Source organism: Beta vulgaris, chromosome 8 (genome assembly GCF_026745355.1).
Source record: "Beta vulgaris subsp. vulgaris cultivar EL10 chromosome 8, EL10.2, whole genome shotgun sequence".
In the NCBI taxonomy this organism is placed as follows: domain Eukaryota; kingdom Viridiplantae; phylum Streptophyta; class Magnoliopsida; order Caryophyllales; family Amaranthaceae; genus Beta; species Beta vulgaris.
Window position 1 is genome coordinate 11,585,416 of NC_079209.1, and position 27,422 is coordinate 11,612,837.

Below are 27,422 nucleotides of genomic sequence, written 5' to 3' on the forward strand. Positions count from 1 at the left end.
TTTTAAATGTGTTGTTGATGTGATTGTGATGTTTAGAGAAGTTCATGCATTGATCTTGGTGTTTTGAAACCTTAGGATAGATATTGATCACATTTATACTTTGGTATTTTGATTTCAAATGTTTCCATCGAATTTTGAACTCTTTTTATCACCCCCAAGAATCAACTTAATTTCTAGGCCAAGATATTGGGTAGAAATTAAGGGGATCCTTTATTAGGGGTTTTCCGGACTTATTGAATCTCTTAATCAATTGACTAAAGACCATTCGAGAGAGGATTTAGTTGATTGATTAAGTGATTATTCTTGAGGACCATTCGAGAGAGGACTCAAGTAATTTAGAAGGAAACTAAACCTTGCATAATCATCTCCGTACATCACAATCGCGTTAGCATTCATTGGCTATTCTTATTCATACTAGTAACCTTAACTCTAGTGTCTTTTATCTGATATTTAAACTCGTGTTATTTGCCTGTTCGTGCTATTAGTTAGACTTAATCGATACCAAAACTCTTTCAAACCCCCAAATACCTTTCAATTAGGCAGTCTAGACTTGATAGACTTTAACCAATCCCTGTTTCCCTGTGGATCGACCGTTGACTTGCCCTTACTATTCTTTTAGTAATTGCTTGTTAGGACTATAAATATTGTTTGGAAAGCGGTTCTTAGTGCCTTAACGACACATTAAAAACCTCTTATCATTATTACTGGAAACCACCCTTTTTTGTGAAGTAAAAAGTTAACTAATTTGTTTTTATTTATTTGCTATTGAAAAAAGCGTACATTTTTTAAGAAAATAACCCACCCTTTTTAGACCCGAAGATGATTCTTATACGAAGTAATGTACTTTCAAGAACGACCTTACCCAAATTGACCCAACTTAAACCAATCCGAATTGATCGAAACCGATCCGATTCATCCCGACACGAATTGATATGGACACGACCCAACCCGAATGTAATCCAAACACAAAAATGAGACGAATATGACCCTACTCGGACCTCTAGGCAGCACTGGAAGTGTAAGTGGGGAAATATTTCAAAGTCTGAGCCTAAAGTAGAAATAATCTGAGCGTTATCCAGAAAAAAAAAGTCCTTGAATTTGGCTTTCAAGTTTCAACTCATCATTTGAACGAATTGTTAGCGAATTGGGAGTAGGCACGGGTAAGTAGTCGTTATACTTATCCCCTTCACTTCACAGTTCACAGTTCCCAGTTCACCCTATAGAAGAATACAGCAAGCTGTTGAAGTGTTGAAGTGTTGAGGTTCCAGTCAAATTAAATTTCAAATATGCTCGGAAACCAGCTTGCAATTGGAGCCGTTAATTACCTGCCAATATCAACAAATACACCAATCTCACCTCGCCGAGTTCAGACCAATCATATCCATTTTATCGGAGCTCCCGCCACTCTCCGGTGCCCGTTAGTGGGGAACGCTGAATCGGCTATTTACTGTGTTGCTTCAGCTCCCTCAACAAATGGGTAATCCAACTGTTGTCTCTCTCTCATTTTCTCTAACTATTTTTTTTTTTTGTTACAATTATGGCTTTTAATTTGCAATTTCAATGTTACAGTTAAAGTCTATTTCATTGCTTTAATTATTGATGGTGTGCTCTGTATGTAATAACATAACATGCTTTAAACCAAACATTTTACAGTTTAGTCACCTAATATTTGGTTTTGATAAATTTTCATTACCACTCCAAATTACCTATAAAGTTGTAATTGATAGAGAATGTTCATATTCTCACATTATTCTATATAGATATACTTGTTATATTTTTTTTTTAAAGGTAGGGAGAATTCCCTTGCAAGGAAGGGGGGAAATGGGGGATCCTTCTTGCAAGGGGTGAGAATCGAACCCTGTCATAGGAGTGGAAGGAGGGCCTCACAACCACTAGGCTAATCTTGATTCTCCATATATACTTGTTATATATGGTAGATATTATTGTTTAGCAAATATCTTTTGTATAGATCATATTTCCTAGTGTGTATACTTATATGGGTTTTTCTAACCTATGCACATAGTGTAAAGGTTAAGCCTTATCTATTCAATAAATTAATTAACTAAGGGGGTGTTTGGTTTAGATAGGGGAAAAGGGAAGGGTATAAGAAAGAGAAACAAGGAGAATAGAAAGGAAAACCCTTTGATTAAAAAGGTTGTTTGGGATAAAAAAAACTCCTTCAACTTCTCACCAGTCCTCCACCATGTTCCCCCTCCCCCTCTCTCTCCAAGAACCACCTCCACCTCACGTTACCCCCTTCCCTCGCCTCTGCCACCTCACTGCTGTTGATAACCACCGTCCACCACCACCGCGAAATTACCAACACCCATCACCACCGCCAAGTAACCGCCCCCCCTTCTATCTTTTCTTTTAAACCACCATTGAAGGAGAAATTTGAGATTTTAAAGGTCAAATTCGACCATAAAAACTTCAGATGTGAAGTTTTCATGGCCGAATTTGACCCTTAAAGTTATAATTATTGATAAGAAGAAGTATTCATCCATTCTTACTCTTTATTTTTTTTTTCTTTCAAGTTTTTAGGCTTATGGGTTTTCAAGTGTTGGTGGTTGATTTTTGGGTGGTTGTGTTGTTTGGGAGGAAGTGGTGATGGGTTTATGCGTGCATGTGGTGGATTTTTTTCCGGTGGTTTGGTGGTGGCAATTGCTTACGGCGGCAGCGTGATGGTTAGGGTAGCGGAGGTGGTGGTGACAGTGGCTAGGATGGTGGGTCAGTGGTTTGGGTGGTGGTACAATGTCTAGGGTGGTGGTTGTGGTGGTTGGAGTGCTGGTCAACCATTGGTCAAGGTGACCATGGAGTAGAGAAGGGAAAGGGTAAGTGAAACCTTAGGGGGGATGGGTAATGGAAGTAGAGGACTTTGGGGTAATGAGGAGGGTAAAGGGAATGATTAAAATGTGTTAACAAACAACAAGTAAGTGAATCGACCTATTTGATTCTCTTACCCTTTCCGAAAAACCCCAAACCAAACGCCCCCTAAAAATATAATATCCTCACTATAATTATGCTAAATATATATTAATGATAATTTTGATTTGATTAAAAGACAAGATACAATATATATTAACAAGGAAACTAACTATTTAGCATAATTATAGGGAAGATATTCTATTTTAGTTAATCAATTTGTTTAATAGATAAAGCTTAACTTTTGCACTAGGTGCATAGGTTAGAAAAACCCTACTTATATATTCAATCAATGAATGATGCTCCAATCAAGGAGATTATCACTATCTTACATGGTATCAGATTTTCTTAGGAAAAGAATCCTCTTTCTCTCTCTTTTCCTTACTCCTCTCGGCGCCTAAGGTTCGTTTCATCACCACCCAGCTTCCGCCATGCCCAAACGCTGCGAAAGAGGCAACGTCTCCTCCTCCCCCCTCTTTCAAGCCTCTCTCCCTCCCTACTTTTGTGTATGTGCTTTAGCCACTGCAGCTACTCTTCTTAACATCTTACCCACTTAAACACTTCATAACAAAACCCCCACTGACGTTCTATATCATCGATCTCCTTCGTATGACCACCTTAGAATGTTTGGTTGCCTTTGTTATCCAAATCTATCCTCCACCAGCTCTCACAAATTGGCCCCACGCACCACTCCGTGTGTCTTTCTTGGTTTTCCTAGCAACCATCGTGGCTACCTTTGCTATGATTTATCTAAAAATGCCATGATCATCTCTCATCATATCACTTTCCAAGAATCCGAATTTTCCTTCTCCCAGACTGTCACATTATAAAATCAGGATTACAATTTTCTTAAACCTGACCCAATTATTCCCACCCTTCATGAGCCCAATCCACAAACAGTTCCCTTACATCCCTCTAATGGGCCGCGCGCTTCTTTTTTGGACTTGCGCCCACTCACTCCAGCTCCTTCCCTTCAGCTTCCCACTTCTCCCTCGACTTGCGCCCATCCCTTTTCCCTGCTGATCATTTTGTCATCAGCCCTCCCCAATCTCCTTTGCGTGTGCCCCCACCCCGTCCAATAACCACTCCCAACTTCCCTCTCTCACCTGATTCACCTTAAATGGTGACCGATCCCAACATGGCATCTTTAAACCCAAACAAATTCTCAATCTTCATACCCAAACCGTTTCTCCCATCCCCAAAAATCCCAAATTGGCCCTCCAAAACCCGAATTGGAATACAGCCATACATGAGGAATTTACTGCTCTTACTAAACAACATACTTGGGATCTTCAAGACCGGAAGGGGTTAATGTTATTCGTTATATGTGGTTATTTCGTCATAAGTACAAGGATACAGGTGAACTTGAGCGCTATAAGGCGTGTTTGGTTGATAATGGTAACTCTCAACAGGTTGGGGTTGACTGTGATGAGACTATCGATCCCGTGGTTAGACCGGCCACAATTAGGACTGTGTGAGCATTGCTATCGGTGAGAAGTGGCCTATTCACCGGCTTGATGTTAAGAACACGTTTCTTCATGGTTATCTCAAAGAAACGGTTTATATGCATCAACCTCCTGGATTTGTAAATCCTAAGGCTCCCACATACGTCTGCAAACTACGTAAATCTCTTTATGGATTGAAACAAGCACCTCGTGCTTGGTACCAGTGCTTTGCTCACTATCTTTTGCAGATTGGCTTCACTTGCAGCACCACTGATTCTTCTCTCTTTATTCTCCATTGGTACTCACACTTGCTTACCTGTTATTATATGTGGATGATATTGTTTATACAACTTCTTTGGATGCTCTCCGCGATCATATCATCTCTCTTCCGAAAGTAGAATTTGCCATGACTGATGGGCAAACTGAGTTATTTTCTAGGGATTTCTGTGCAATGCACCTCCACCAGTATGTTTCTTTATCAGAAAAAAAATAGGACACTATTCAGCGTGCTAACATCTCCAACTGCAAATCTGTGGCCACTCTTGTTCACACCAACTCAAAACTTAGTGCATTAGATGGTTCTCTTGTTTCTGACCCCCACTCTCTATAGAAGCCTTGCTGGAGCGCTTCAATATCTCACATTCACTCGTCTTGACATAGCCTATGCCGTTCAATAGGTATGCCTTTTTAGCATGCTTCCCGTGAGCCTCACTTTAGCGCTCTTAAGCGTATTGTTCGTTATATCCAAGGCACTCTTGATCATGGTCTTCATCTATATCCCTCTGCTCCGAATCGGTTGGTTACTTATACTGATACTAAACGATCCACCTCAAGTTATTGTATTTTCTTGGGTGATAACTTGGTCTCTTGGTCTGCCAAACGGCAACCCACTCTGTCTCGTTCAAGTGCTGATGTTGTCGCTGAGTCTTATTGGCTTCACGACCTCCTTCTTGAGCTACATTATCCTTATCCCCTACGCAAGGCCACCATTGTATTTTGTGACAACATCTCGGCCATTTACCTATTTCACACACTAGTGTACGAAACACATTGAGATGGACATACATTTTGTTCGTGAGAAGGTCGCCTTGGGTCATGTGCGAGTCCTTCATATTCCTTCTTGATATCTTCACTAAAGGCCTCCCCGACAACTTTTCACTGACTTCCGATCTAGTCTGAGCGTCCGGCCTCTTCCTGCTCCGACTAAGGGGGTGTGATAGAGAATTTGCAAATATTCTCACATTATTCTATGTAGATATACTTGTTATATATGGTAGATATTATTGTTTAGCAAATATCTTTTGTATAGATCATATTTCCTAGTGTGTATACTTATATATTCAATCAATGAATCATACTCCAATCAAGGAGATTGTCACTATCTTACAGTAATAGATGTTAATGGAAATATGTGAAGGAAACGAGCTATTTGGGAATGGACAAGGATTATTACCATGGACATCGATGATGAAACCTATAATACCGTCACTGTTACCATTACCACCGTTTATTAACAACTTTTTAACGGACTTTTAAGGTATTACACAGTTCATTAGACATATGTTATTGTGTAATGTAGTTCTCCTGGTAAATCAGTTTGTTGATTGTAACAATGATACTTGGAGAGCTCATATATTGTGTGTTTAAACTGATGATAAGATCAGATTATGTGGATATGATATAAACGTTCTTATGCAAGATGGAGTACTGGGAAGCATGTAGGTTCATCATTAATCAACATGGTGGTGCAAAGAAGAATTATTTATTGGTGACTTGATCCCTTCTGGAATTACTTGCACACTGGACCATCTATAATTCAACGCGCTATCGGATTTCTAGTTGTACTATTTCACTGGCATTACTTTCTCCAATCCCTTTAGAGTTTAGCCTACTAGTATTACTAAAAATTAGTATATTACTAGCCTGATCGAGGGCGGAAAATTTCTTTACAGGGTGACCATAAGTATCTATTGAGGATTTCTTATCAATTTTTAGTTTGCACCTTTTAGGGACCTGGAAAGAAAAAACTTACGCTGAGCAAGTTTTTTCGTGTGATCTCTCGAGGGATAACCATATTGGTGACTATTTTAGGAGGGAATTCTGGAGCTAATACCTAGGATGATTGTTATTAGATTGCCTATTATTTTATAATTGGGTTGAGATATTCGAAGATGAATGGTCTAGGATAGAGACACCTCTTGACTGCGAATCCTCATGCATATGCTCATTAAAAGGCACAGTAGAACCCTAGACTTGTACATTCGTTGAGGAAAATGGATTGTTTGGTGTGGTATTGGCTCATTCACCATCCACTACCATGGGACAGTGTCGTCTATGTAGACTGCTGGCTACTACGTACCGTGGAGCCTGAACAACTTACTGTTCTTTTGTCTTAAACAAGCTTCTGAAAAGCAGTAAAGGACATGCTTAAATGCGCTTGGTCTTTTCCGTTAGTGGAATGCATGTTCATAAGATTTTTGTTCTTGTATCCTTGTAAAACCTTTTGATGCAGCAGCTTCTCATCTTCCTTTGGAGGTTCACTTGGATATCAGATTTTTCTTTGTCATTTTACCAACACCAGCATTTATATGTGACACCATTTGATCCCACATAAGAACAAAAATATCTAGGTCCACCACAAGTGATGGACGTGCCATTCTAAAATACAGTGGTCAGGGGGTTCATCTGCTGATGCCTGAAGGGACAAGACTTACGGAGAGAAAAACTGTGTGAAACTAAACATGATATAGGGTTTTCGGATGACTAGTTTTTGTGGTGTCCCTCCGTGTCACAATTTGTTGATTGCTCTATGTTCAGAAGGACTTTCCCTTTGTCTGGGACTCTGGGTTCATGTTTAAAATAACTTTCCTATTGGTAATTTTTGAATGGTGAGGGAAATGTTGTGCACATCTGCACCTTCTTAGCTAAATCTGCGGTCTAACTTTGGGATGTTGCTGCTTGCCCAAATTCTTGTATTAAATAGCATAACTCTCGTCTCACCCCACTTATGCAAATCCAAGTCAAATAAAGTGTTGTGGAAGAACTAATACTTGCTCCATAACGAAATAGATGTTACACTTTTCAAAACACACTTTTCTAGGCAATTTTTTGAAGAGGAGAGAGAGAGAAAGAAAAAAGGAGATCCATGTGATAGAAAAGATAGAGAGAGATTGTTGCCTAAAAAGGAAGTGTAACATCTATTTTGTTACAACCATATTTAAAAAGTGTAACATCTATTTTGTTACGGAGGAAGTATAACAGATATCTTTCTCTTAGAAAATAAGATAACTTTCCCCTTATGTGATAATATAAAAACACTCTAAAGTTCTACCATTTTTGCATATGGGCACGTTTCTTCATTTTCCATTAAGTTTTTCTTTTGCAAGTTCCCATGCTTTACGAACTGCAGATCATAAGTTTCAGCAGACTGCTATAGACATAATGTTTAGTTATAGGCCTTTATCTATTCCTTTTTGAGCATCACATTTGATTGTCATTGTTAATTTTCAGCTACCCAGAATATGATCGCCTATTACCATGTCCTTCAACAACTCACCCACCTAGAATTGAACACTTGGTTGTCTTAAAAGAAGGCTCTGTTGGTGATTACATTAGCAGAACTTTGGATCTCCCAGCTCTGTAAGTGAGGCTTTACTGTTCTGTCACCTTTTTTTCCTTATGTTTGTGTTTCCTTGATGATGAAGTTGGGTGTGATCATGAGATAGTCAATTGCTTTAATATTTATGAAGGTATGTTGCTGATCTTATCCATTTTGGAGCTGTATATTATGCACTTGTACATCCTGAGCCTCCAACAACTGCGACACCGGAGCAAGTTCAAGTATATGAGAATTTTACTTCACCTCTTCTTCTGAAAAAGAGACGGTCACTTAAGGGGAAAACTATTCCGGAAGCACAAAGGACCTTTCGTATAACTCATGTTGACGAACATGTTGAAGTTGGAACTTACTTGCGCGTATATGTACATCCACGACGCTTCCCCAGGTTTGTGAGAATTAAGTTACTTTTACTTACTGGAATATTTTCTGTACACAAATGAAGCATCGGATTCTTTACAGGTGCTATGAAATCGATTGGAAGTTGAGGATTATAGCTATTACTGAATCGTATGTGGTTCTGGACAAGCCTGCTGGTACCTCTGTATGTAATTCTTGAAAATGCTAATGTAGATTCCTCAGATTCTTCTAATTGAAAAGTTTACTGTCCCATATGTAAATAGCGGAATAAGTGAAACACTTCTCACTTTTGGCCTTATAAAGATAAACATCCATTTTCTGGTTTTTCTCTCTCATCTTGTCTTATGGGTCTCCTTAAAGTTCGTGCTACATTCTAATGCTTCTCTTGTCTACAAATGGAAGAGTATGTGTTATTTGAATGGAGAGATAAGAATAAATTTCACTTGGTAGGACTGAGAAGCTGAAAGAATTTGTCCTCATTGCCACCACACTAGTGCGTGCTTACATGAAGCATTTTAAGCAGCACAGAGTGTTTTTTCGGACTGTAGCTTGCTAAGGGTGCATTTTCTTCACCTTAAAAAAAATAAGTTTTGATAAAAGGCAATAGATATATAAATGAGCTTCAACAAGTTTAGATAAATTCAGCTCAACAAAATTCAGGCAAAGAGAACACACCCTAAGATTGCAAAGCCTCTATAGTGCTCCTGGAAGCACTTAAAACTAGATGCTCCCTCTCACATTTTTTGCACATTTTTATATTTTCACATTTTAGGTATTGCTAATCTGTTAAATATATGTGACAAATGTGCAAAAAAATGTGCTTCCGGGAGCACCTAAGAATTTACAACTATCTTAGGCCTTAAAAGTTGGATATACTAAGGCTCTTATTTGATCTTCTATTCATCATTAAATAGTTCCTCTCCCTGGCTCTGAATGTTTTGCAACTAATTCTTTTTAAAGCTTTTTCACTAAGTGTGTTCACTACTTTCATTCTTGAGAGAAGGTAGATGTGCTTCCTTTTCTTTTTTCTTTCGAGGACTATTCATGCCAAGGCCTGGGCCATGACTATCTTTAAATGCACTCATTTGGAATGCCTATGCAAAACTCCAAAATAATATCTGGTTTGATGCTTACCCGTCCTTGTCTAGGTAGGAGGAACTTCTAACAATATTGAAGAAAGCTGTGCAAACTTTGCTACTCGTGCTTTGGGACTGGCTAGTCCGCTCTTGACTACACATCAGATTGATAACTGTACTGAAGGATGGTATGTAGATACAGTTGCAAAGTATCTTTACTCATTAGCTGAACTTTTGTGCTGCCTCAATCAGCATGTCATTGTTAAACTCATTGCAGTGTTGTGATGGCCAGAACTGAGGATTACTGCTCTGTTTTTCATGAAAAAATTAGAGTAAGTTTATCGTGTCTCTTCAATGCAGTTTCCTGCATGATCCAAACACAATTGTATTGGATGTGGACAGTCAAATATATGAACCATGTTGAATGATTAATCTTTCTATGTTGGTTCAGCTAGAACCAGCCTATGTACTAACATGTCTTTCAAAGTCTAATAAGCTGAAATCCAATATTCTTCTTGATTTTTTACTTCAGGATAAGAAGGTCAAGAAACTTTATCTTGCCCTTGTTGCATCTCCAGTGTCATGCGGAATAATCACCCATTACATGCAACCAGCCAAGCTTGCTCCACGTATACTTTCTGTAGGTAACCATGTCAACATATTTGCTGTCTACTCCCTTAATCTCTATATATGTCCTACTTAGTAATGTTGTCAAATTTCAATAATATAACAACATGAACAACGATCTCACTATTATGTAGGAAGGTCCCAATCCTTGTAGCCTTAATCCTATTTACACAAGGTACTTGATCAAATTTTTTAGTAATGCAACAAATCTAAATATATAAATCCATATATATCGCCCAAAATTCGTCACTTGGCCTTTCCGGCACATGTCGAAGTATTTTCCTTTTTCAGTTAGATTATATACTCCCTCCATCCAGTATGTAGTTATCATGTATTCCTTATTGGAATGTACACAAAACATTTTCTTGTTAGCTAAAATAGAATTGTTACCTACCCAACTCATGTGATGTGGACTCTCCCACTAAGGCTCCGTTTGGTAGGGTGTAAAACATTTTCAGTGTAAAATGATTTTCATGGAAAACAATTTACAATGTAAAACACAATTCCAAAATTAGTTTTCCGTTGTTTGGTTCCATGTAAGAAAAATGATGGAGTGAAAGGAAAGAAAGGGAAAGTAAGAAGGTAGGGAGAAGAATGTACAAAAGAGATAAGGAATAAGTTTTTCCTTCATTTGAAGGAAAAGGTTTTCCTTATTGTGAGAGTAATTTTACCCCAAGGGAAAATAGTTTTACACTCTTTTGCCAACCAAACAATGTAAAATAGAAAATAGAGGAAAACAGTTTTCCAGGAAAACGTTTTACGCCCTACCAAACGGAGCCTAACTCTTTCTCTTTGACTCTCACACTCTCTCCCATAACCCCTTATGATGTGGGAGACTCTACTTATATTTTCAGAATCAAATTTTTTAATTTTACTTTTATCGACTATTTGCAAAAAAGACTACCCTACCCTACTAAAACTCTTAATATGCGTGCCCAAACCTTATTTGAGTTATATTTTTTTTTAGGACGAGAGTATAATTTTGTTAGGAGAGTTAGAGGAAATACTCCCTCCATCCCACATTTTTGTATGCAATTACAGAAAATGGTTTATATTTTTAAGTGTATATTTCAATTTTAGTAAGCTTTTCTTCCCTACTTTATGTACAAGTTGAGCCCAGACCCCCCCACCTACTCACCTTTGTTTGTCTCCTTCAATTCCGTGCCATTTGCCAAGAAATACTTAAGTATGGGACAAAGGGAGTTTATGATTTGGAAAAGTTGCCTCTAAAATAATTTGCTCTTTTTGGAATAACCTATGTAGGGAAATTAAAATACTTTGGAAACTCAATGGATTCACAAATTACATAAAATCTTTCCTGACGATCTATTTCACTTTTATCTTTTTGATGCGTACTGAAACTTTATTTACAGATAGTAAGACATGTGTTCTTTTTTTTTTTTCTAAATAATGGAACATTTTGTTTTCAATTCTCATTTTTTTCCCACTTGTGCATCATGCACACCAAACTAGTTTTAGTGTAATGGATGAGTAATGGAATCATAATCAACAATTGTCCCTCTTGTTTTTCATAATTATTTCGGGACATAGGAAGCTTTTACAATAAAATTAATGTGTAGATGTCATTGTACACTTTGCAAGCTGGTATTGATGAGAATCAGACCCTAACCCAAAATGAAATTATATAAGTGCAGCAGCATAAGAACTTCTTGTATAGGAGTAGTTGATTCTTCATACATTGTGATGGGTAAAAAAAGGATTTGTGTTTAAATGACTGGAAGTTCTGACATAAGCCTGTTTTAACTAAAGCTATGTTCTACTGGTAATCTGGTATAGTGCTGTATATGCAACGCTTTCATAAAGCTGAGGGTTTAATTGAATGCAGAACATGTGAAAGGATGGCAATTATGCCAGCTTGAAGTTTTGGATTGCAAAAAAGTTCCCTGGCCAAGTTCTACTATTGAAGAGAAGTATCAAATAAACGACTGTGGATGGCCTGTCAAGAATTTTGCTTATGAATGTAAAATCGATCTTTTGACTGGTCGAACACATCAGGTATTGCTCATGCTCTTTTTCTATGCTGTTGAGACTCTTCGTTTCAGCCCATGTACCCATGTCAGATCCTTGACACTTCAACATGGGTATAGATACACTTAATTTTGGACAAAAATCATGGGAACTTTTCATATAATAGCGAGTTCAATATTCTAGTTGAGTTTTCTACTTGTTGATCTTCTTTGAGAGATATGAGATAAATAAGAACCCCCTCCCCTCATGGTGTTACGTAAGCCTTTTTTTAATTCAGCACCATGTCACCATCAATGCTTTTGTATGTTTCAGTTTTTCTTAATTCTGCAACAATGTTTTCTCCTATATCTGCTGTTTTTATCATTCCTTGAACGCAAAGAAAAACAAAGGTTGGCCTATTTGCTCTTTTACTCATAGAGTTTTGTCCTTGTGGGCCAGAATGCTCAAAAAAGAAATGAATATGCATTTTCAGTTAGATTTTGGTGGTTGGTGCACTGGAAGAAACTTGTGGTGTTGATACCGTTCCTAATTGTGTCTACAGATCCGAGCACAACTTGCTGCATGTGGGGCTCCAATAATAGGCGATTCAATGTACATGCCAGCTGCACTTGCTGAGTTAACCAAACCCGGAGTTTCTCCCTTTGGTAAATGCAAAGCAGAACATACACGTGGGGATGACAAAAGATTTGCTATTGATAATTGGATTTCCTTGCATGGAAAGGAGCCAAGTTTAGCTATTGGTCTTCAAGCATGTCAAATTTCATGGGATGATGATAAATATGTCTATGAAGCTGGATCACCCTGGTGGAGATGAGGACGTTTATAAGGGGTTTGGTGTGTTCTAAGAAGTGTAGATCTCCACGTTAATGGATTTTTGGTTGGCCTATGTCCATAACTTCAGTCTTCATGGTTACATGTCAATCTTCTGCATGGTAAGCATTTTCTGTGGAATTTATATGTGTCGAGAAATTTCTTTCATCATCCAATCTATTCACTCTCCTTGGTTCTTTCGGACTTTGCTTCAATGGAGCTGTTTCTTTCATAAAATTTTGATTCAGAACTTTATTGTGTTAGTTATCTTTGATAGAGTATAGACCTCCACCTTAAAACCATATGGCAATAGGGGAAGTAACCCCTTTGCATTATAAAGTGAACCCATCTCTCTTGTTTAATCAATGTGGGACACTCATATGTGGTGTGCGCTATACATCATAGCTTCAACACTCCCCCTCACATGTGAGGTCCCTTTTTTCAATTGGCCCAGAATAAATTAACGGACCCTCTATGGGCCTGGCTCTGATACCATGTTAAAGGACCAACTCAACCAAAAGCTTAAGCTGATGGTTGAGGCCCCAGGAATATATCTATACTCTATCAATCTTATATAGGAAAGGTTAATTGTGGCATGCCCTCATGTGAGACCAACTTGTACCAAGCTGTATCACAGATGAACTTAAACAAGATCTTCAATTATTTCTGCTCAAGATTTTCTTTCGCAGAGCAAATCAGAAGACTGTTGTATTTTCTTGGAGTCATAGACTCAAAATAGAAGAATGATCTCCCGACAAGACAGCTCGTGTATCTCCATGAAAAAGCTGAGAGTGTGCAATGTGCTATTACTGTCCTCGGAAATGATCTTGAGGGTCGTGGGCTGCTTATCGTTGTGGGGAATTCTGTTTATTGCATTTCAGACATGACGCCAGGAGGGATTTTCAACCCTGCCTGCAGTTTGTGTTTGTCAGTGGATGATATGGAGCTTCTTCAACTTTGAAGGGAAATACTCAAACAGTCAAATGTATGGTTTATTGTAATATTTAGTTATCCACATTTTATATGGGTAAAAACATATGCCTCTCAAAAAATGGAAGAGGTTCATATGGATGGATGTACTATTAAGCTGCTCTTGATTTGTCCTGTAACCACTAACCACTGAACTTTTTACTTCTTTTTGGACTGCTAAGCACTAGGCATGGGGAAGGTTACCTATCTCAGGTATCACCCCAGGACCAGGACCAGGTAGTTGACTGCCCTTCCTTCACTGCACCAGTGCACTACTAACGTTTCTCCCAGGATTCGAACCTGAACCACTCTCCAGGAGAGTGTTGATTATAGACGATAAAAATAGATTACGATATGACATAAGTAGATGATGATGGGCCGTCGGAAAAGTAGAATTCGACGGGGGCATCGGAAAAGTAGATGACGGCGGGGATCAAAGAAGTAGGAGGAAGGAGATCGGAGTAGATGGCCGGATGTTGAAGAAGCAGATGATAACAGGATGTCAAAGAAGAAGAACAGTAAAGGTTAGAGTTTTGAGGATGGTGGTTCAGACTTGAGGTTAGCGAGTCCACATGTCCTTAATTTTAAGTTCTCATTATATTTTTTAGGAAAAATTAACAATAGAGGTCTGAACTTTGGGCGATAATTTTTAAAAGGTTTGAACTATTGATTAACCTGTGTAGGTCCCAACTTTAGGGGGTCTTAACTTTTAGCGGGCCTCGGTGACTTAAAACTGACGATTTTTTTTTAAATCTCACCTAGTTCCTACTTCCCTTCCTCAATTAACCTTTCTGGTGTGACCCAAGCTTTACAAGTTATGACCTATTAAGCTAGTTTCAAGTCACTAAGGCCCGCTAAAAGTTAATACCCCATAAATTTGGGACCTACACATGTTAATCAATAATTCATAACTTTTAAAAATTATCATCCAAAGTTGAGACCTCTATCGTCAATTTTTCCTATTTTTTAATATATGTAATTAAAAAATTTTGCCCTAGTATATATAGGTTCCTATATTCATGATTAAACATTTTCTAAATAAAATTTTAAGAATTAACTTATAAAATATTACAACTTACAAGTCTTAGATAGAGTTACAACAGTAACGAATTCACAACTCACAACTCATTGAAACCTTAGCATTTAGATAAACCTTACTGCCTAGTTTATGTGGATCCGGTTCCAGACTCGTCTCATGCTCTCTAAGACTCAAACTCAACCCGGACCCATTGGATCTAAAATTTCTGTACCCATACTCTTATAAATGAGTCGGATCCTAGCAAGTCTGGATCGAATCCAGGATCCATTGCCATGTGTACTAGTCACAAACACATCAAACCCACTGAAACTCACTCAAAAACAGTTGGATGAGCTTCTTGTTTTCTTGAAAATCCATGGATGCACATGGTTTTGATTTGTTAATTCTGAAAATACATCTTCAAAAATAGCAATTCATCTATAAATAGGGAGAGTGAGGTCGAAATTTCCATCACAAATCAACAAACAAAATTCAGAAAATAAAATCAATTAAAAGAAATTGGCAACAAAATTCAATCTTTAATTTTCTGTTTTTTTCAACCACCAAGCAACCACCACCTCAACCACTACTGTCCCCACTTCTCAACCACCGCCGAAGAAGGAACACCACCAGACGCCGGCCAAGCGCCCTCCCCACTCGCTGCTCTCTTCCACCCCATTCGACCCCTTCCTTTTCGTGGTCTCGCCCAATCTCTCTCCTCTTCGTGAGCCGCACGCACCACCGCACACCGCCACCTACCCTCTTCTCGCCGTCTCTCTGCCTCTCTTTTGCCGCCTCGGCCGCCGAGAATTGCTGCCACACCACCGGACCTTCAACCATTCACATCCCCTGCTTCTTTCCTTGTGCGTGAGTATGTGTTGACAAGGAAAATCAGTTTTCCTTATTCTGGGTAAGTTTAATGTTTGTGAAATTTGCTTCCCAACCTTTATAAATGTATGTAGGTAGTAACTTAAAATGACTCGCTTAATAATGTTGCTCTATTATTAAGTAGTAAGTCACTCATATTTTTATTCTTTGAAATGATTTTACATGATATACAGATATACTCCCATGTAACATATTCCTAATTGTTAAGTAATACCAAGATTAATTAATATACTCATGTAAATAGTTAAACCAAGTACCACTTAATTATAGGTTATCAAGTCTTATGTTATTTGAGTTATAACATGTTTTAGCATATACTCTTAAACTAGTTTAAAAGTTATAATCACTTATAATTTTAATAATTAACTTACTTAAATGAGTGCAACTATTAAATTCTAAGCTTATAACATGATAATATGACTAAAACATGGATAATACTTTTAAAAAAATTGAGTGAAGTAAATTGAAAAGTAAAAATAGTGATATATATATATATATATATATGGTTGGGATCCGGTGAGAATAGGTCCCTATGTGAGATTACTTTTTTATGTGAGATTACTTTTTTATGTGAGAATGAATATCATCTGTAGGTTACCAAGAGAATCAAGAAAACAACATTGAGCAAATAAGCCTGCAAAACTATGAAAAAATATCATAGTGACCATGTGTTATATCATAATAACCCATCTATCACATATTTAGAGAAATTAGTCAAGAAAAAAAAAATATTTACTATTTCCATATCATGGTGACCCTCTGCTATATCATATTGACCCTCTGTTGTATCAAGCAACTTTTTCTCTCTCACGCGTTGAACTTGTTCTTTGAAAATCACGACATTCTAGGATTACATTTAAAACTATATTTGAAGGGTGACTATATATGTATAACGGTCACTATATGTCAGATGTGTTTGAGCTGTTTTTTTTTTGTCCGTTAAAGCTAAAATTGAAGAAAATTAACAAGAGAATCAAGAAAATGACATTGAGCAACTAAGCCTGCAAAACTATGAGAAAATTTCATAGTGACCATGTGTTATATCATAATAACCCATCTATCACATGTGTTAAAGAAATTAGTCAAGAAAAAATAATATTTACTATTTCCATATCATGGTGACCCTCTGCTATATCATAGTGACCCTCTGTTGTATCATAGATAGTAACCAACACAACCCTCTGCTATATCATAGTGACCCTCTGTTGTATTATAGTAACCAACACACTTTATGAAAAAAATAGCGTGGAATCCGCAAATAATCGAACTAAAACATTGAAGAACTAAAATTCCATGAACGACGATATAGAGGAGAGAGAAAGAGAAGATAGAAAGAGATCCAAAGGTAGCGTGAAAGGGGTGGGGAAGAAGGGGATAAGGGTTATACTAAATTACGAAAATGCCATTACTCATAAGTGTATTTAGAATGGTTAGATTAGATTAGATCCAAAGGTCCAGATTTGTTCTCATATAAAAAAGTGTTCTCACATAGAGGAGGTGTTCTCATAAGAGCCATCCTATATATATATACTAGAATTTTTTGCACGCGATGCGTGCTTGAATTTTTTTCGAAACAGAAACTCAATTTTCTTCGGCATAAGAGTCAAAATTTGAACATTAGACATACAAAGTATAATTGTTTTTATTAGTTGCAAAATTTGATTGGTTTAGTTTCTGTTACTTAAGTCTCTCACCATTCTTTTTGTTTTGTTTTTTTACTTTTCAAAGTTAAATTCTATGATTAAAATAGAAATTTTATTAAATTTATTTATGATTTCTAATATTATAATTTTTTAGTTGATTTTTGAATTAAGTACAGTACTTCATAAATTGTAAAGAAAGTGGACACTTTGATTTCAAATCAATTTTTTTATATGTTGTAGTTTGTAAGTGAATTTTTCAAGTTTTTATAAAGTTTTCTCATTTTAGTGATTTGCATAACGTAAATTATGCAATTTTATGATTTTAGTTGACTTGTGAGTGATTGTTATAATTATACTTTTGTAATTTTTGTTTGAAGCCCCCTTTGATTTGTAAGTGAAATTGTAATTTAGAATGGGAAGGGGGCAAAATTGGCATTTCAAAAGAGGACACCATTGCTCCCCCCTTCACTTATATAATAAATATATATATATATATATATATATATATATATATATATATAATATATATATAAATATATATATATATATATATATATATGACATGCAGAATGTCGACCTTTGACGTCAACAACGATGTTACTAACGATGTTGAAGATGTGCACGTAGAGGATGAGCAGAATGATGATTATGAACCTTTAGACCGAAATGCCGAAAGAATGGAAAGATCGGAAAATATGACCACTATGTTAGCTGAGTTAATCCAGAATCCCGGAAGAAGGTAGTTGCTAATGAAAATGAGAGCGTTGTGATGTTCAAGAAGTTCTCATCTCTTAAAACGCCATCATATGATGGTAAGCCTGATCCATTGGCGTTTGAGGATTGGATTAATCGCATTGACCAGTTGTTTGAAACCTTGCAATGCCCTGAGAAATGGAGAGTAGACTTTGTTTTATTTTATCTCACGGGTCAAGCAAGTTTATGGTGAAAGATTGTTAAAGAAAAGAAATATGAACATGGGTTTGGATGAAGCAAACTTCAGGACCTGATGCGAGATAAATTTCACCCTCCCTCACTTAGGAACCAGAAAGAAGATGAATTCCTTCACTTAGAGCAAGGTATAATGAGTGTTTTGGAATATGCTAATAATTTCATGGAGTTTTTAAGGTTTGCACCTGAGCTGGTGACCAGCGAGCAGTCAAGGATGAACCGTTTTAAGCGAGGTCTTCAGTTCAAGTATCAGGATAGGTTGGCATTTCAAAGGTTCACTTGCTTCTTACCAGGATATGGTTGATGTTGTTGTTAATGTGGAACGGGTAGTATTGCTTCGAGAATCTCAAAATAGTAACTTTAAAAGTAGGCCACTCCACTATACCCATAAAACTCCAAACTTCGGGAACATTAGTTGGTTTAGGCCACTCCACTATTGCTTTTATTTTCTTGAGATCTATAGACACACCTTTTTCAGATATGATGTGACCCAGAAATAATATCTCTTTCAACCAAAATTCATGCTTTGACAGCTTGGCATATAATTGATTTTCTGTTAACATATCCATTACTTTCCTCAAGTGCTCCTTATGTTCCTCCGTGTTCTTAGAGTATACCAAAATATCATCAATGAAAACAACCACAAACTTGTCTACCTATGGCTTGAAGACACTGTTCATTAAATCCATAAATACAGCTGGTGCATTGGTTAACCCAAAAGGCATAACAACAAACTCATGATGACCATATCGGGTTCTAAAGGCAGTTTTTGGGATATCCTCTGGCTTGATACGAAGTTGATGATAACTAAATCTCAAATCTATTTTTGAAAAGACTTTTGCACCTCGAAGTTGATCAAACAAATCATTTATACGGGGTAATGGGTACTTATTTTTTATGGTTATCTTGTTTAACTCCCGATAATCAATACGTAACCTCAAACTTCCATCTTTTTTCTTCACATATAAAACTGGGGCTCCCCATGGTGACACACTCGGTCAAATATATCCTTTTTCAAGTAACTCATCTAATTGTTTCTTCAATTCTTGTAACTCGGTTGGGGCCATCCTATTGGGTGCCTTAGAAATAGGGTGATCCTAGGATTATCTTGATGCTAAAATCTAATTCCCTTTGTGGAGGCATACCAGGTATCTCATCGGGAAACACATTTAGGTATTCGCAAACCACAGGTATATCAGCTATGGAAGGTTTAGGGGAATTTAAGTCTATGAAACTACAAGGTACCCAAAATATTCAAACTCAAGCATCCTTTGAGCTCTCAACCCATAAACAATTTGGATTTGAGGTTTTCGCACAATCTTTTGGTATGAAATTCTACGTCCATCAGGTGCTTTGAGGGTCACACTCTGCTTAACACAATTGATGTCAGCCTCATATTTAGTCAACCAAATCATCCCCAAAATCACATCAAACTCAGATAATTCAAATTCTACAAGGTCAACTAGAAACTCAACTTTCACCAATACAATTGGACAATTTTTATACATGACTTTACATCTCATAGTTTCTGCAGTAGGCAGAGCAACATTTAGAGAGGAAAAGTCACATGATGGTTGCAATTTCAGACTTTTGTCAAACAATGGGGAAATAAAGGAATGTGAAGCTCCAAAATCGAATAAAACATGGACATGCATAGAACGGATAGAGAGGTACCAGTAATAACAGTGTCATCATTCTCAGCCTCAATGACATAGATTCTTCCTGTCGGTGCTTGTCATGGTGGATTTCGATATGCTCCAGCATTGTTGTTATTTCGGTTGCGGACAGTTACACCCGAAGTAGTCCCTCTTATGGCATTGGTGGTCCTTGGTGACTTAGGGCACTCTCGAGCATAATGCTCATGACTTCCTTACCGATAGCAAGTGCTTGTGCCAATACGACACTCATTTACTAAATGACTCATTCTTCGGCACTTGGTGCACCCCTGACATCTGTTCGCAGTTGCCCTATAGTTGTTCTGGTGTCTGTTGCCTCCTTATCCTCTGTAACCGGATTCATTGTTATCATTCCTCTTAAAGTTTCGGCCTCCTTGATAACCCTGATTCAGCCTTTTTGGTCCTTCTTGATTATCACTCCTTCCATCATTCCTCCTTTTAAAGTTGCTATTTTGAGATTCTCGAAGCAATACTACCCGTTCCACATTAACAGCAACATCAACCATATCCTTGTAAGAAGTGAACCTTTGAGATTCCAACCTATCCTGATACTTGAGCTGAAGACCTTGCTCAAAACGGTTCATTCTTGACTGCTCACTAGTCACCAGCTGAGGTGCAAACCTTAAAAACTCCATGAAATTATTAGCATATTCCAAAACTCTCATTGTACCTTGCTGTAAGTGAAGGAATTCATCTTCTTTCTGCTTCCTAAGTGAGGGAGGGTGAAATTTATCTCGCATCAGGTCCTGAAGTTTGCTCCATCCAAACCCATGTTCATATTTCTTTTCTTTAACAATCTTTCACCATAAACTTGCTTGACCCGTGAGATAAAATAAAACAAAATCTACTCTCCATTTCTCAGGGCATTGCAAGGTTTCAAACAACTGGACAATGCGATTAATCCAATCCTCAAACACCAATGGATCAGGCTTACCATCATATGACGGCGTTTTAAGAGATGAGAACTTCTTGAACATCACAACGCTATCATTTTTATTAGCAACTACCTTCTTCCGGGATTCTGGATTAACTCAGCTAACATAGTGGTCATATTTTCCGATCTTTCCATTCTTTCGGCATTTCTGTAAAGGTTCATAATCATCATTCTGCTCATCCTCTACATGCACATCCTCTACGTGCACATCTTCAACATCGTTTGTAACATCGTTGTTGACGTCAAAGGTCGACGTTCTGCATGTCATATATATATATATATATATATATATATATATATATATATACTTCTCAATTTAATTCACTCAATTTTTTTAAAAAAATTTCTAACCATAATTCCTTATTGTGTCTTTAAATATTTTTTTATAACCTAATTATTTTTATTTAACATAAAACCATGGGGTTAAACGTTGTGATTCAGAATCGTTTGCTCTGATACCATTCTGTAATGTCCCCACCACTGTTTCACTATTTAAGATGACCTAATCAGCAGCGGAATACCTACTTAGTCGAGGCATTACAAGCCGCACTTTCGGTTAAGAAGGTGCAAGGCTACAATCATATAACATATTTAAATATTGTGAGATATAATAGCGATAACTTAGACATCTAATATTATATGAAAGCAGAGAAACATTAACGTTACTTGATATAACAACGATAACTTATATTAAAGTATATGATCTTACATTCTAGATACGTTAACCTTACAAGTTAGTAGCACTACTGCTAGTTGATTCAACAAGGTGGTAATCCTTGCTACTACGCAGTACCATCATCCCCAGCCGTACCTAAAACATAAATACAAAACGTTATGAGTCGAGGCTCAGTAAGAAGCTACTCTAGCAACGAAAATTCATTTTAATTCGTTTTATTTGCAAATAGAGGGAAGAATATTTCAAACATTTATGAAAACAACATATATTTCATATCACCTCTATCATTCATAAGTCCTTTCACCCATTTTTACTCTGGTTGCTGAAAATTAGTCAGCTCTCGGACGTCTCCCACAAGCATGTGTATGCACCACTGTGCAAGGGCCTGTGCCCCCGGTGTTGCCTTACACTAATAAAGGGCCAATCCCTGGTAATAAGTGACGAGCCAGTGCCTTGATAAATAGCTCGGTTCGTGCACGACCGCCAATTAGCGCAACCAAAGTTATTAAAATCGCGATTCAAATCTTAAAATCTTACGATCTTACGATTCAAAATATGGTAGACGATTCGATTCGCGATTCTAGACGATTCTATACATTTCTGTTGACTAGCGAAAACCTCGCAAGTTTATATCATGCTAAAAAAGAAAATAAGAGATATATATTGTTAGTTATTGCCAATATAGTGGGTAAACAACTATTTTTTTTCAATTTGTAGGTCTTTTAACTTATAATTTTAGCAATTCAATGAAGATTGAGTGCAATATCTTGATTATACATGTTTGTAAAATCTTACGATTCTACGATTCGATTCTAAAGGTTGTTTTCGATTCAAACTAGAATCTCGATTTTAACAACATTGAGCGCAGCAAACCACTTCTTACACTTTACTTTATCATTTTTCGTAACTTTTAACATTCATATGCGATAATCCCAATTATTCATCTCAGCTCTACCTCAATAATTAAGGTAGCAAAATCATATTGTAATTCCATAACTCGGACAGTTCATGAATAGTTTCAAAGTAATAAGTATTATCACGCAACTCAAAATATATAATCATATTCAAAAACATTTACCATTCCACTATATACTCATATTTTCATAAACATATTTGAAAGGAATTGCGGGTACCAGCAGGAGTTGTTACCTCGATTGCAGAATAAATAACCCTCTTCTTATATCCTTGATATCGTCCTTACTGAGCTTCGAGGAACGATTTCTTTGAAGTTTCAATACGAGTATTTTTTATAAGTTAGTAATCAATAGAAAACATTAGTATTAGTGCCCTTTAAGTACGATTCTTAATTTACAATATTATCTATGTAAGTTATATAGTCTGACTTATTTAACGTTCACGCGACTAATTGTTTATATATATACTTGACATAATAGTTCATAGGAATCCTTTATATACTTATTAATACACATAACTTTGAAATCAAATTAAATGTATTATCCACCATTTAGTCATATTATCATACTATAAGCTTATAATCTAATAATTGCACATATATAAGTGGGTTAATTATTAAAATTATAAGTTATTTTCTTCAGGCGACTGGTTTTGTTCATCCTCTAGGTTATTTTCATCAAAACGTTTTTTTTCTAATAATACGATGTTTTATAGGAAGTGTAGGCTCTACATCCATATCAAGTGCAATACTTCTAGCAATATTCATACTAGAAGTGAAACCTTCCTCTCTAAACTTTTCGAAATAGGACACCATACCTTCAACTTGTTCTATGGTAGTGTCGATACACATGGACTTAGATTGTAATTTTTTGCTCACTTTATTTATAACAAATAAAATCTCATACCAAATAACCATACCAAGTAAAAACTCAAAACTTCCAAGTGCGTTATATAGAGACTCCGCTTCACTCTTTGACTTTGCATCATTCACAAGAATCATATAAAATTGATAAAGCCAATCTTAATTGGGGAGCTTGAAATCTAATAGCTTTCACACTTTTTATTCGACTCTCCCAACGAGTATTAGATAAACATTTCAATGTAAGATCGGAAACATTATCCAACAAAATTTTCCATCTTTTTGTAGAACCAAAAAACAGATTATATATGCGTTGAACAATTCCAAAAAATGAAATAGCTCTAGTGCAAGAATGTGCCATGTCTCTAAGAGCAAGATTCAAACTATGACAAGCACAAGGCATATATAATGCTCTCGGATTTATTTCAAGTAAACGTTTTTGTACACCTTGGTGCTTCCCTTTCATATTGGAACCATTATCATAACCTTGACCCCTTATATTATCAACATCAAGATCAAGAGACTTTAAAACATTTTGTAATTCAATAAAAAGTCCCAATCCCGATGTATCATTTACCTCTAAAAACTCTAAAAAGTACTCCTCAATTTGTATCTTTTTTGTTGTCATATTCACACATCGTATTATCAAAGTCATTTGTTCTTGATGAGCAATATCCGGAGTACAATCAAGAATTATGGAAAAATATTTTGCCTTTTTAATAGTCTTGATTATAGAACTCTTCACACTATTGGCTAAAAGAAAGATCAATTCATTTTGAATTTTATGCCCAAGATAATGATAATGAATTTCACGATTTTGAATGCGTCTAATATGATCTTTCATTATCACATCAAATTCGGCAATCATTTCAATCAATCCTAAGAAATTACCATTACTATCTTGATATAATTTTTCATTGGATCCTCTAAAAGCCAAATTATGAGTAGCAAGACATTTCACGGCCGAAAATATTCTAAGTAAAACTTGCCTCCATCGATCTTTCTCTTTCATAATCGCTTCTTGCAAGTTTTTATCAATTGTTTCATTCTTATCTAGCCTTACTCTCATTGCATTCCAAGTAAACATATTCTTCATATGCTCGGTACTATTTTCATGTTGTTTTAGTCTCTCACTAATACGCTTCCAATCACATAAACCCTCATTTGCTAACAAACATTTGTTAGTAATGGACTTGAACAACTTGCAACAAAAACAAAATACTTTGTCAACATGTTTAGAATAAACCAACCATTTTCTATCACTAATCTCACCATTGTTCAACTTTTTAGAAAAATAAGCATATGAAAAATGCCTATTATTATCATCAAGAGGAAAGTTAAGATTTAATTCTCTTATAGGCCCCTTTTCAACTATAATGTCTCTTGTTTTATTATCAAGGTTATTCCAATTACAAGGATCATAAATATCAACATAAGGAATTTCTTGTTCTTCATCAATACCATTATTAGTAGGAATTGGTTGTTCTTCATCAATGTCAATATCAACATTTGGCAAATTAGGCTCATTTAGAACATCAATAGGCTCATTTTGAACATCTATAGGCTCATTAGGAACATTTTCATTATTGTTATTTACTCCATCATGTAAATTTTCATTTGGTTGATTTAAATTTTCATGAACTACATTTCTAAGAACAAATCTGTCAATAGCACCTTGTTGTGATTTTATTAACTCTTCAGCAATTTTTCTTTTTTTCCTTTTTTCACTTCCTGATAAATGTTTTTTAGGCAACATTGTAATTTGCAAATAAAATAAATAAAACACATAAATTAACAATCAATTTGACAGAATTGAGAATACTAAAGACAAGAGAAAGGAACAACAACACCTTGAAACCACCGGAAGGCGACAGCCGCGGCACGGCAGGGCGGCAGCGGGGCAGCAGCACGAACAAGGGCCAAAGCTGCTGCAGGACAGCAAGCAGGTGGTGCCAGATAGTAGGCCGCAACTCGCAAGCGACAGTAGACAGTAGACCGAAGACTACGATGGACGATGGTATCCGGGCTCCGGCAGGCGGAAATCCGGCAACGCACAACCACCGACGGAAGGAATTCGAACTTAAACTCAGTCAAATCAGAACTTAAACTCAGCCAAAATTCCCCAAAACCTTACTCATATTCTTAATTTCATAAAATCTTAATAATTTCACTTGATTGAGACTAAATTGTATGAGTATTGCATTATAGAAATCCAATTCTTCTCTATTTAAATTGTAGAAAAAAATTCCCGTTGCCATATTTAAGGAAAATTTAACAGCTAATTTTTGGGGAAAAATGAAAATTTTCAATGAGTTTAATGGAGATTAGAGAAAATTTTGGAAATTAAAAGAAGAATTTAATGGATCTTGGAAAGAGAAATAGAGAAGGAGTGAAGAAACAGTAGAATGGAATATGGAACTACGGAAGGAATTTGAAGAGTTTCTGAGTTTGTTTCAACTTTCAATGTTGAAGGTTTGATTTTTTTTAGTTTGTTTCAGAAGCAGTAGAATTGTACGTGTGATTCACTACTCACTCGGGTCATTAATTATTATTTTTTTTAATTTTTTTTTTAATTTTTAGGATTGGGCCCCCCCAGTCTTGGGCCCTTGTCCCTTGCCCCTCCAAACAATACTCAGGGTCGGGCCTGGAAGTGAGGCAGTGGTGGTTGTGGCGGTGGTTGTTTAGTGGTTGTGCTGGTGGTCGAAGAAAACAGAGAAAATTAAAGATTGAATTTTTGTTGCCTATTTCTTTTAATTGATTTTATATTCTGAATTTTGTTTGTTTATTTGTGATGGAATTTCGAACTCAAACTCCTCTATTTATATAAGAAGGTTCATCACTATAGCAATTTCCTTCAATTAAATATTTCAAAACATGGGAAATCCATGGAATTCAAAGAAATAGGGAACCAAAATCAGAGGTTTTTAGCTTAATTCGGTGGGTATGGATCAAATGTGAGAGTAAAAGTATAATTAGAAAATGTTTGCTGATTTTGTAATATGGGAAGATGACGAAATCCATGGTTTGGAAAGTTTCGGTCTTACACGCCATTGACAAAGGAGAAAAATGGTTTTTTTTTTCCTTTATTTTGCTTACTGATGTTTGGTTTGAAGTTGGGCTCATTTTCTAATTTTAAGTTTCTTTTATTTGTTTGGGCTCGTGGACTTAGGCAAAGGGGCCATCAGAATTTGTTGTTATCCTTAAGTCTTATATCCAAATTACTTACAAGGTTGACTACAAGATTTTAGTAATTTGATTTATACACTTCATTATCCATAAATTATTAAACAAAATACTTAATACCTTTTCAACAATAGTTAGAAATTAACTTAATGATTTTTATTTACTAAATTTGGATCACTTTTAGTTTAATAACTAAAATTAGTTATTAATTAAATAAAATTAAAATTTGGGATATTACATCTTTCCCCTCTTAGAAAAAGTTTTGTCCTCGAAACTGGAGCTTAGTTAGAACCTATATCATTGATATACATTCATATAAAAATTCAATCCACATGATATATGAGTACCAAGCAGTGTCATAAATCATTCCATCAAATAATCATTCAACTCAAGTAGTATATAACTTTTACTTAGAGCATTTATTACTTAAAAGATCATATCACCCTAAGAGAAAAGGTGGGGGTATTTCGCTCTCATTTGTTCTTCTACTTCCCAAGTAGCCTCAGAGGTCAAGTGGTTAGCCCATAAAACTTTCACCATTTGGAACACCTTACTTCTCAGTTGTTTTTCCGTACGATCAAGTATTTCAATTCACTAGTAGAATAAATGCCATTTGCTGCGGTTAAAAAGTGTCATATTGCTGCGGTTTTGGGCTCGCAGCAATTAAGAGGGCAGCAATAGATATTAATTATATTGCTGCAGTTTGAAACCGCAGCAATATTTGAACATATTTGAAAAATCGCAGCAATATATATTTTTTTATCAGATTTAAAAGGGATATTGCTGCGGTTTCTTAGGAAAACCGCAGCAATATGTAGTCGTACAGGTAAAAAAAAAAAAATTTTTTTGGTATTTTGTCATCAAATTT

At 36.3% G+C, this 27,422-nt stretch overlaps 2 protein-coding genes across 6 annotated transcripts; one reads left to right on the forward strand and one right to left on the reverse strand.

Annotated features, from left to right (window-relative positions):
* The first annotated feature begins 1,011 nt into the window (after positions 1-1,011).
* LOC104882832 (RNA pseudouridine synthase 6, chloroplastic) lies at positions 1,012-19,514 on the forward strand. 5 transcript variants are annotated; one of them, XR_008967472.1, is made up of 11 exons: positions 1,012-1,477; positions 7,878-8,006; positions 8,117-8,371; positions 8,446-8,527; positions 9,492-9,607; positions 9,697-9,751; positions 9,952-10,063; positions 11,893-12,062; positions 12,577-12,967; positions 13,535-15,742; positions 17,932-19,514. XR_008967472.1 is itself a non-coding variant. In XM_010667246.4 (9 exons), exons 1-9 carry the CDS (start codon positions 1,287-1,289, stop codon positions 12,847-12,849), a joined length of 1,383 nt encoding a protein of 460 aa, XP_010665548.1. In that variant the 5' UTR covers positions 1,012-1,286; the 3' UTR covers positions 12,850-15,247. The 5 variants fall into 5 exon arrangements, 1 of the variants encoding a protein (XP_010665548.1); XR_788460.4 differs by having other exon boundaries at positions 17,991-19,514; XR_007268656.2 differs by lacking the exon at positions 17,932-19,514 and having other exon boundaries at positions 13,483-15,247.
* Positions 19,515-23,495: 3,981 nt separating this feature from the next.
* On the reverse strand, positions 23,496-25,837 carry LOC109133641 (uncharacterized). The gene has a single exon (XM_019247207.3). It carries the CDS (start codon positions 25,125-25,127, stop codon positions 23,496-23,498), a length of 1,632 nt encoding a protein of 543 aa, XP_019102752.2. The 5' UTR covers positions 25,128-25,837.
* Between the last annotated feature and the right edge of the window lie 1,585 nt (positions 25,838-27,422).